Below are 12,416 nucleotides of genomic sequence, written 5' to 3'. Positions count from 1 at the left end.
GGGATGTGGATTTTAGGCCATGCGAAAAATCCTTTGGATCAACGCTGGTATGGATTCGAGTCTCGGGACTTCCAATTTGGTGCTACCAGGAACAAGCAATGCTGCGAATTGCTTCTGCAATTGGGATTACGGTGAAAGTAGATTTGGCTACTAAGCTCGCAGAAAGAGGAAAATATGCCCGAGCTTGTGTTCAAATTAATCTTGAGTTGCCTGTAATCAAACATATTATAGTGGAGGGTGTGACTTATGAAGTGGAGTACGAGAGTTTACAGTTGATTTGTGCTACTTGTGCACGGTATGGGCATGATAAATCGTTTTGCATGGAGAATGAGTCCTTGGAAGGAAACATAAATTCCTTTGGTGATGGAAAAAATAATGAAGCCCCAACACTAGTGCCACACAACAATCATGAGATTCAAAAAGAGGCTGAATCAGAAGCTCGTGATTTGGGTGAGAAATTAGGAGTTGTTAAAGGAAAGGATGTGGTTACGGAATCATTGGCTCCTCACGTGCCTGATGGTCTTGTTAATGAGGCATGCATGGATGATGGAGAGGGCTGGCAACAAGTGCTGCGTAAGAAAAAATTTACAATGGGCCAGTCATCAGGTTTGAAGGACCAAGATGGAAAGCAGCACAAGTTTGGTTCGAGAAGGGTTCCAAGGCCCAATTTGCATGGTGATGGAGGCAAATCAACTGGCATTAGGATGGGGAAGCAAGAAAAACATGAAATTGCGTCATCTCCATCGCGCAGAACTCCTGCACGTCGTGGAATTTCTCTACGGAAGTGTCCTCGGCCTTCCTCCTTGCAGAACTCGCCAGTTGATAAAAATGGTGGCACAACGGAGGAAACCTTAGTAGATGGAAGCATGGCAAGTGCAGTGTCAGGGGGTCCAAAGGTGACAATTATTGAGGATCAGAGTGTGCCAGTACCGCAGGACAAACCACCTATTGAGGTTGGTGATTCTGTTTAGAGTTTATGTTCTTATTTATTCTGTCCCTATTATTTATGGATAGTTTAAATATGATTGTTTGGAATATTAGGGGTGCTTCTAATAAGTTAGCCCGGGTGCATTGTAAGGAACTTGTTAGGAAATTTAGACCTGTTTTCTTTATTGTGGTTGAAACTCACTCCCCTTTTCAGCATTTAAAATTATTTTGGGAAAGGTTGGGGTATCACTCTGTTGGTATAGTAGAGGCACAGGGGCATAAGGGAGGTATTTGGTTTCTATCCTCTATGAAGGGTGTTTGTTGTAAGTTCATTGATGCTTTTGATCAGGGTGTTACTGTTGAGGTTCACTTTGATAATTTAATCTGGAGGTGTAGTGGTATTTATGGCAGTCCTCAATTTAATAAAAGGGTTCTCCTTTGGGATTATCTTGTTGCACAATCCATGGTTTTTCAAGGACCTTGGATTGTTCTTGGTGATTTTAATGAAGTCAAATTTTCTCATGAATCTAAGGGCTGTCAATTTTCTCATCAAAGAGCAGACATGTTTGCTACTTCATTAGGGGATAGTGGTTTGTTTGATCTGAAGACTATCCGGAGGCAGTTTTCTTGGTACAGGAGGGTGAAAAATTATGTTGACGTGGCAAAAAAGCTTGATCGGGTCTGTATAAATAGTAGTTGGTTATCTATCTTTCCAGAGGCTTATGCAGAAGTTTTAAATAGGCTGCAGTCTGATCATTGCCCTATTCTGGTGCGTTGTAAAGGTCGTCCTCAGCCTAAAGGGAATCGACCTTTCCGATTTGTTGCTGCTTGGGCTACTCATCCTGGGTATAAAGATATTGTGAACCAGTCATGGTGGTCTGGTAATAGAGGAATTCATGGCAAGCTTTCAGAAGTACAGAAGAATTCACTAGAGTTTAACTCGAAGGTATTTGGTAACATTTTTGTTAAGAAATGTGAATTAGAGCAGCAGATTAATTATTTACAAAAGCGTTTGGAAGTGGTGGATAGTATTTATTTGCGTCAGAAAGAGCAACAGTTGCTTGATGATTATAATAATACTCTAGTGCAAGAAGAGCTCCTATGGTTCCAAAAGTCCAGAGAGCAGTGGGTAAGGTTCGGGGATAGGAATACAAGATTCTTTCATATTCAAACTCTTGCGCGAAGGAAGCATAATAAGATTCATGGCCTTTTTCTCAAGGATGGAATGTGGGAAACTGATCCAGAGGTTCTGAGTCAAGAAGCAGAGTCTTTCTATAAAAGCTTATTCTGTCATTTGGATGATGTTGATTTGGGTTGCCTTGGTGATGTGCCTCTTCCTTCTCTGAATGAGGAAGCTTGCAATAATCTTACGGCACCAGTTACTATGGAGGAAGTCAAAACAGCTGTTTTTCACATGAACTCTTTTAAAGCTCCAGGTCCGGATGGGTTTCAAGCTTTCTTCTTCAAAGAATATTGGGAGATCATTGGTCTTGATGTTTGGAAGATGGTTAAGCAGGCATTCTCCGGTGTTACTCTTGATCCGAGAATGTTGGAGACTTTACTGGTTCTCATTCCAAAGGTTGAATCACCGGTATCTATGAAAGATTTCAGGCCGATTAGTCTCTGCAATGTAGTTTACAAGATCATCACGAAGGTCCTTGTTAATAGGCTTCGTCCTCATCTTGCGGAGATTGTTGGCCCGCTTCAAGGAGGATTTATTCCGGGACGAGGAACTCCTGACAACATCATTATTGCTCAAGAAGTCCTCCACTTTATGAAGAAGACTAAATCAAAGAAAGGCACACTGGCCTTTAAGATTGATCTGGAGAAAGCTTATGACAGAGTTGACTGGAGGTTTTTAGCTCATACCCTTAAAAGCTTTGGTTTTCCTATTCCTACACTTAATTTGATTATGAATTGTGTCACTGCTTCTTCCTTATCTATTCTTTGGAATGGGAGTCGTCTGAATGGCTTTACTCCTAGCCGAGGTCTTAGACAAGGAGACCCTATGTCACCCTATCTTTTTGTGTTGTGTATGGAGCGACTGGCATGCTTTATTAGTCATCAGGTTGATTTGGGCTTGTGGGAGCCGGTTGCTATTTCTAGAGGGGGACCAAGAATATCCCATTTAATGTTTGCGGATGACTTGCTTCTATTCTGTAAAGCTACAAAGAGACAAGTGCAAAATGTGATGTTGGTTTTAGAGACTTTTTGCAAAGCATCTGGGATGAAGATTAATGTGGAGAAGTCTAAAGCGCTTTGCTCCAAGAATGTCTCTGCAACAAGGAAAGAGGTTTTCACTGGGGTATCCTCTATCAGATTTGTCCAGGATTTGGGCAAGTATCTTGGAGTTACCCTTAGCCATTCTAGAGTGACTCGTTCAGCTTTCAATGGTGTCCTGGATAAGATTCGGAGTAGGCTAGCAAGCTGGAAAGGGAGTTTACTCAATCGGGCTGGTAGACTCTGCTTGGTTAATTCTGTTGCCGCTGCTATTCCCACGTACCAGATGCAGGTCTCTATTTTTTCCAAAGGAATCATTAGTAAATTGGAGTCTATGATGAGGAATTTTCTTTGGAAAGGACAAGTTGATGGAAGAGGATTGAATCTTGTTAGTTGGAAGGTACTGGTTACTCCAAAAAAATATGGAGGTTTGGGGATTAGAGATCCTTATTGTGTAAATATTGCTCTTCTTGGGAAGCTAGTTTGGACTTTTTTCCAGCAGCCAAACAAGCTATGGGTCCAATTATTGGATGCCAAATACCGATCATCTCTATATGACTGTTTTAGTTATCCTAAGAACAAGGACTCTCCCATTTGGAGGTGTCTTTGCAAGGCTTGGAAAGTGTTGAAGGATGGGTTTGCTTGGTGTATTGGAGATTTGAACCAGAATTTTTGGTTTTCTAGCTGGAGGAGAGAAGGACGGTTATCTAATGAGATGGATTATGTCCACATTTCTGATTCGAATCTCCGGATACAGGATATTTGGTCGGTTGGTAGGTGGCATTTGGATACTCTTTATTCTCCTTTATCTCAAAATCTGAAAGATAATATTCTCTCTTACAATCCAGATGAACAAGCAGGTCCGGAAGTGGGTTGGTATTGGAGTTGGTCTGCTGCCAAAGTCTATGACTCACGCAATGGTTACTTGTGGTTGTGTAAGCAGCTGTTTGGTTGGGAGGAGAGGGAGAATTGGCTTTGGCTTTGGCGTCAGCTTGTTCCGGAAAAGCATAAGTTTTTGGCTTGGTTGTGTCTTAAGGAGGCTCTGTAACTACAGCAAGTTTTCGCTTTAGAAGAGGGATGTCGTCATCGGATAGGTGTCCAAGATGTCTTTCTAGCCAGGAATCGGTTATACATTGTATTCGGGATTGTCCAAAAGCTCAGCTTGTCTGGCAAAGGTTGGATATTCCTTGTCATCCTTAGGATTTGAAGAACTGGTTCTTGTATCATAGCAGAGAGCACCCGTTCAAGTTCTTTTCGGGACTTTGGTGGATATGGCGAGCAAGGAATAACGACATCTTTAATCCCCATGAAACTTGGCCTCCGGAAAAAGTCATTTGTCTGGCATTAACTTCAGAAAAGGAGCTTAGAAATATTTTTGAATTACAACGTATGTCCCTTCCCTCTACTCTAAATGGTTTTTGGAATCCCCCATCCATTGGTACTTTTAAGATTAATTGTGATGCTAGTTATTTTGGTTCGGGTGATAGTGTTGGTTTTGCTTGTGTTATTAGAGATTGTAATGGGAGCTGGCAAAGGGGGTGTTTGGGAATGATTGAGAGTAATAGTATTCTTCAAGGAGAATTGTTTGCTATTTGGAGAGGATATCTCTTAGCTTGGGATGTGGGTCAACGAGATGTTATTTGTGAGACGGATTGTGTGGAAGCATTTAATCTTGTTACTCAAGATGGTTTTGGGTTTATTGATCCACTGGTGCTCAAAATAAGAGATATCATGCATTGGAATTGGCGTGTTGACTTTCGTTTGATTATGAGAGATGCAAACACGGTGGCAGATACTATGGCAAAGATGGCGATGAAGTTACAACTTTCGCATGTGGAGCTTCTTTCACCTTGGGAGGAGTTTAAGAGTAGTCTTAAACGGGACTGTCCCTCTATTTAAGCAGTTCCTTGTTTTGTTTCTTTTGTTTTTCTTTGTTTAATTTATTTCAGTCACCAAAAAAAAAAATCAAACGCATTCTAAAATTGTATTGTTCCATTCTTTTGTTTTCTCTTCTTCAAAAAAATCTAAAACGAAAAAGAAACAAAGAGCCTTGACAAATTAGCTTCCGGATCTCTTCACTCTTGAGCTTAGACTGAGAGAAGACAATAACAATGTATTCGCTTCGCTTATTCATTCTCTCACTCACTCTCTCTCTTTGCTAAGTAATATTTGGCTAAAATAATTAAATATAAAATAGATGTCACCTTTGTATAACGAACAAACTTGTATGCTAACAATCACCGAGTTTTTTAATTTTGATATGGGGAAGGTGCTGGTGTTTCGCAGCGTTATGGAGTTTTGGGGTGTTTGACGGAGCTGTGATGGCGTTAATGAAAAAATCGGTGGCACCGATGGGTGGGACGGAAATCGGTGGAACCGATTACTGCACTCTTAGCTAACGTCTTTCAGCACCCACGAATCGGTGGCACCGATTTAATACCCCTTAGCCTCTCCCTCACACAAATCGGTGGCACCGATTTCTTCTTCCTCAAATCGGTGCACCGATTTAATACCCCTTAGCCTCTCCCTCACACAAATCGGTGGCACCGATTCCTTCCTCCTCAAATCGGTGCCTCCGATTTCTTCCCCCAAAATTCAAAAAAACAACGCCGTCATAACAGTGTAAATCACCCGTAATCATCATATCCCAGCATAACTCACACCCCCAAATCATATCTAAAAAAATCAGCCAACAATCACCCCCAAAAAAAAAGTCTTGTTTGCTAATAGAAAAGGTGATAAACGTACCTTGATCAAAGGAATACAAAAATAAAGATATAATATAAGAGACTTGAAAGTCCAAGGTAAAAATATAAAAAATACAAAATAAAAGAACCTAGGCTAGGGTAATATCCAAAGAGGATGACAAAAAAAGTTCACCTCTGTTAAAAATGTTTGATAACTCCCATCTTCCAAATCGAAGATGACAATCTCAGAAGGGGGAGTAGTGTTTTCTAAGTACACTTCACGCATGTTATCTGTAAAGTAAATTTGATTTCCTTTGCAATTCAAAAAATTGCTTGGCAGTATTTGACAGAAGAATTGAGTCCAATTACTAATATGTAATTCCCCAAACTGTGTATTCTTGACCATGTTTTCTCATTTTTATTCAATTCATAGACATCAAATTTGACAGTCTCGCCGAACCACTTTTGATTCTTCATGCAGTACCTATATCTTGCCCCTCTTACCAGCATCAATAAACTTCCATTATCACCTCCAATTAGATAGTAACAATTTAACATTCCTACAATGGATGGAGGTGGTGTGGCTTCATGTTTTCGGTTTTCCCCCCCACCGGTCCTGACTTTGTTCTTATATCAAATTCTAGTGATAATCCATATATGACCACTGCAATAAAATCACTGTCACTGTCATTGTTAGGAGCGGAATTTATAATAGCCTTCCAAACTTGGGTTTGATGCATGAAAATGGTATTTCTAGTGATAATATTACCCTCAGAATAGATAGTACATTCATCGCCATTAATATTAATTACATTTGGAAGAGTTGAAATTGGAGGAAGATCCAAGTGAACCTTTATAAATGGATTTAACATTCTTATCGTACCTTCGTATACCATTACAATGATCAACCATCCATGACAAGAACCACACATGCTGTTGTCTTGCATATCTGGTAAGATGAGGTGGTAAATCCCCTTCTCTTCGAGACTACGAGTGTCAAGAATTCCTTCATCTTCAAGAGCATGAGTTTCTTCTTTAGCAGCACTGTCCGTAGATAGTACCAGCCACGGAACTTTGTTGCCATCAGGAATCTTTGGAAGTTTTAAGTTCCATTGCTTACAAACCAATCGAAGTTGAATGTAATTGTCATATGAATAGAACCACTTAGTAATTTTGTTAAACAAATCTTGATGAATGTTTGACCATCGAATCAAACTCACCCATTGCAAATTTCAGATGAGACGCAAACTGATTTATATAAGAAAAAATCTAGGGCAAGAACTTTATTAAATTTTGGCCTAACATGTAACCAGTAAAAGAAGAGTGAGTAATTCTATACCATTAGATAAAATCTCACACCACTAAAAATATCATTAATGGCTACTTAATGGCTATAAATCACAAAAGTTACTGTCCCATAACACTCCTTTTTATTTAATAAAGAAAAAGACTACTCAAATGACTTGTATAGTTATTATAATTAAAATTAACCATGGTTAGTTATTTATTGTATTTTTCAAAATTTAAACTGATTTCTCATTTTTTAAAAAGATCCTCTACATATTTTGTTTGGTGACTAAAGATCCTCTACATATAGACCTTTTTAATTGATATCATTTTGTGAATAGAATAATAATAATGTATAATGATCTTCAAATTATCTAAATAAAAAAACTCACACAATTATTTTAAATAATTAACCATCACAAATCTTAATTTACCAAAATATTTAGCCTCCTCCTCCGCACGTCTCTCTCCCTCGCCGGCAGCCAATGTCGCGGAGGGTCCGTCATTCTCGACGCGCGTCTTTCTCTCACTCGCCGGCAGCCAATGTCGCAGAGGGAAAGTCATCCCCGTCGCACGTTTGTCTCTCCCTTGCAGGCAGCTAACATCGCCGAGGGGCTCGTCCTCTCTGTCGTGCATCCCTCGTGCCCCATCTTTCTTCCGCGCCGAAAGCCAACTTCGGGGTGGTTTTCAATCACCACCGTCTCTCTCTTCCCATACCGACATAATCTTTGCCGCTGATCTCGTCGACCCCGTCGCTCTATGCCACTCATTCCATCCGTCGTCGAGCTCTCACGACTAATCCGTCTACTTAATAAAATGAACATCCATCATATATTTATTATATATACTTAAACTAACTATCCTCGTAAGAATTACAATAACCTTCCACCAACCTATTAAACTCAACATCCATCAATGAACATATGAGGGGGAAGACATTAGTGCGGCTGGGGTTGCGGTTGGCATGCATCGGCGCGGGTGGCATCGGCACGGCTGGCAAAGGGGTGCAACGGCAAAGGAGATGCATGGGTGCAGCTATGGAGGGGACGTCGGCTTTATGTTCCGTTGGAATGGCTGTAACAGGCAACAACAGCGAGTTTTTGCCGTGGACCAGCGATTGATGACAGTAAGTTTTAGCCGTGTATCAGAGATTGAGAGATTATGGGGAGAGTAGAAGTAACTGTACATGAATGAGTTTAATTGTTAATCTTAATTTTTAAAATTTTTAAATTTAAAATTAAATAATTAATTAATAATTTAATTTTTAATTTTAATTTTACTTTTTTTTTTCAATTCATTATTTACATTTTTTACAATTATTATTGTTTTTTTATACGTTCTGGAACTGAATAATATTCACTAAAAAATAAATAGTAAAAAACTAAAAACTGAACTCATTTTTTTTTTTCTATAATTAAGAATCACACAACTTAAATCTCTTTTTAAATTAAATCAAAATTAAAATTTAAAATTTTAAAATAAAAAATTTAAATTTTAACTAAATGTCTTACCTTTTATGAGAACACAATTAATCTAAAAATCAAATTTTAACAAACTCATAATTCATAAATCAACCTTCCAAAAGTTTATCTTTAAATTTATAATTTACACCCATAAAAAAATATTAAAATTAATAGGATATTTTTTTATAAATTAAAAATATTTATAATTAAAAATTTAATTAAATATTTGACTAATATACATATTAGGACGACAAAAACCTAAACTAGGGTAATATCCAAATAGGACGATAATAAAAAAAGTCCACATCTGTTAAGAATGTTTGGTAACTCCCATCTTCCAAATCGAAGATGCCAATCTGAGAAGGGGGAGTAATGTTTTCAAAGTACACTTCACGTCTGTCATGCATGTCATCTGTAAAGTAGATTTGATTTCCTTTGCAATTCAAAAAATTGCTTGGCAGTATTTTAACAGAAGAATTGAGTCCAATTACTAGTATGTAATTTCTCAAACTGTGTATTCTTGACCATGTTTTCTCATTTTTCCTCAATTCATAGATATCAAATTTGACAGTTTTGCACTCGCAGAACCGCTTTTGATTCTTCATGTAATACCTATATCTTGCCCCTTTTACCAGCATCAATAAACTTCCATTATCACCTCCAATCAGATAGTAATAACAATTAAGCATTCCTACATTGGATGGAGGTGGTGTGGCTTCATGTTTTCCTCCTACTGGTCCTGACTTTGTTCTTGTATCAAATTCATATAGTTGGCCATTACCGTCTACCGCAAATATTTTCTCTTCAAAAAATATGACATCATGAACGTCGTGTAGATCTCTTGTTGGAAATCTAATCCATCTCTTCTCGTTGGGCATGTAAAAGGCCAATTCTAGGAATAATCCATATATGACCACTGCTATAAAATCACTGTCATTGTCATTGTTAGGAGCTGAATTTATAATAGCCTTCCAAATTTGGCTTTGATGCACGAAAATGGTATTTTGAGTGATCATGTCGCCCTTATAACCCAGAGTACATTCATCCCCATTAATATTAATTACATTTGGAAGAGTTGAAACTGGAGGAAGATCCAAGTGAACCTTTGTAAATGGATTTAGGATTCTTACGGTACCTTCATGTACCATTACAATGATCAACCATCCATGATAAGAACCATACATGATGTTGTCTTGCATATCTGGTAACATGAGGTGGTAAATCCCCTTCTCTTCCAGACTACGAGCGTCAAGAATTCCTTCATCCTCGGGAGCACGAACTTCTTGTTCAAGAGCATGAGCTTCTTCTTCGAAAGATTCTTTAGCAGCACTGCCAGTAGATAGTACCAGCCACGGAACTTTGTTGCCATCAGGAATCTTTGGAAGTTTCAAGTTCCATTGCTTACACACCAATCGAAGTTGAATGTAATTGTCATATGAATACAACCGCTTAGTAATTTCGTTAAACAAATCTTGATGAATGTCTGACCATCGATCAAATTCAACCATTGCAAATTTCAGATGAGAGGCAAACTGATTTACAGAAAAAAGAAAAAGGCTACTTAAAAGACATGAATAGTTATTATATTTAAGGACGAGATAACATAATATTTGTCACGTTTAAAAGTAATTGCTGCCTAATTTTGACGAAAAAGATAATACAGTTTAATCGATTATATAAGTTGAATTTTAATTATTAAAAAACGTTTTAAAAAAATATATTTTAAATGCATTGAGTGATTTCTTAAGATTAATCATGGTTACTTAGTTATTTTGTATTTCAAAATTTAAACTGATTTTTCAGTTTTCAAAAAGATATAGAGACTTTTTTAATTGATATGATTTTGTCAATACTATAACAATGTATAACTCAATAATATTCACTAAGAAGTAAAAACCGAATTCAGTTTTTATATATAATTAAGAATCACACTACTTGAATTTCTTTTCAAATTAAATCAAAATTAAATTTTAAAATTTTAAAATAAAAAATTTAAATTCCAACTAAATGTCTCTAAAAATCAAATTCTAACAAACTCAAAAATCAACCTTCTAAAAATTTATCTTTAAATTTATAATTTGCACCCATAAAAAAAATTAGAATTAATAAAATATTTTTTCATAAATTAAAAATATCTATAATTAAAAATTTAATTAAATATTTGATTACATATTTTTTTAAAAAAAATATTATATTAGTTTTAATATGTTTGATATAAAACTGACTTAACTACAAATTAAAAATAATATAAAAATTTAATTAAAAATGATAGATACTTTTAATTACAAATTTAATAAAATAGTAAAATTATAGAAATCAATAATTAAATTTATAAAAAATATAGAATTTATTTTACTAAAAAGATAAACTTTTTTTCCATACAAATCTCCTCAAATCTTCCTTCAAATCAAATCAAAATCAACATTTTAAAATTTCAAAATAAAAAATTTAAATTCCACCAAAGGCTCCTATAAAAAACATGAGTAGAAATAGGAGCTCTCCGTCCTATACAACTATACAAGTATATCTAGGGGTGGCAATATGTACCCTATTCGCGGGTATCCAACCCGATCCCACCCAGTCGGGTAGGGTTGCCAATCCGATCTGTAGTGGGTAGGATTTTCGTGCAGGCCTATTCGACCAACCTGCACCCTATATATGTATATGTTATATACTTATATAAAAATATATTTTAAGTAGATGTTGAACTAAAGACTTCTCACTAAATACAAAAAATTTTTAATCATTAAAAGAAGATCATTAATTGATAATTTAATAATTTTTTTTTTTTACATAAAAGTCAGTTCTATTTTAAATTATCATCAAGTTATATAATAACGTTGTATTTTTTTTGTAACCCGCGGATAGGGTTGGGTACCCGCGGGTTAAGAGCGGGTAGGGTTAGGGTTGAGATATTCTCAACCCGCGGGTAGAATAGGGTTGAGTTTATATAAAAATCTCAACCTGCGGGTAGGGTTAGGGTTGACTCCAAACCCTACCCTATCCTACCCATTGCCACCCCTAAGTATACCCTAACATTTCTCTCTATCCTCGTGTCCGATTTTTATTGTGGGAAAAAATTTCTTTCCATCCCCAATTAACACGGACATTATTCTATTTAATAAAAACTATATTGACATAAGGGAGCCACTTAGATAGAGATGTTAAAAACGTTTTTTTTAAAGATATTTTTTAAAAATTAAAATTTAACACATATAATCAATTAAATTATATTTTTTTTATTAAAATTAGACTGGACAAATCAATTTAGTAAAAAAAATTAATAAATTAAATTTTAAATCGGTATAAATTAATATTTTTTATAAAAAATTACTATAATATCTCTATTATAAAACACAACTAAAATATTCCTATTATATATATATATATATATATATATTAATTTTGAAAACTTTAAATTCTAACCCCTATAACAATAGAAAAGAAAATGATTAGAATTTAAAATTTTCAAAATTAATATATATAATAAGAGTATTTTAATCATTTTATATAATAAGAATATTGTAGTAATTTTTTATAAAAAATAATATTAATTTAGAGTGATTTAAAATTTTATTCACTATTTTTCGGTCAAAATAATTTGTCTGACGTAATTTTGATAAAAATAACATAATTTAAATGATTATATGTGTTAAATTTTAATTATTAAAAAATATCTTTAAAAAAAAGACGTTTTTTGCGTCTTTATGGAAGCATCCCCCTTGACATAATACTCAATTTGGTTCTTGAACTTGTATGCAAGGCTCAATTTAGTCTTTAAAATTTTAATTGCCTTTATTTAGTCCCCAAACTTTGTGAACAAAACTCATGT

General features: G+C 35.7%; 1 protein-coding gene across 1 annotated transcript; it reads right to left on the bottom strand.

Moving 5' to 3' along the window:
• Positions 1–8,847: 8,847 nt before the first annotated feature.
• Positions 8,848–10,092, bottom strand: LOC112743252 (F-box protein SKIP23-like). The gene has a single exon (XM_025792471.1). The coding sequence runs from the start codon at positions 10,090–10,092 to the stop codon at positions 8,848–8,850; it is 1,245 nt and encodes a 414-aa protein (XP_025648256.1).
• Positions 10,093–12,416: the final 2,324 nt, after the last annotated feature.

This window comes from Arachis hypogaea, chromosome 14 (genome assembly GCF_003086295.3).
Source record: "Arachis hypogaea cultivar Tifrunner chromosome 14, arahy.Tifrunner.gnm2.J5K5, whole genome shotgun sequence".
Classification (NCBI taxonomy): Eukaryota; Viridiplantae; Streptophyta; class Magnoliopsida; order Fabales; family Fabaceae; genus Arachis; species Arachis hypogaea.
The sequence above is the reverse complement of the archived record's forward strand: the minus strand, read 5'-3'. Positions and strand labels throughout refer to the sequence as shown.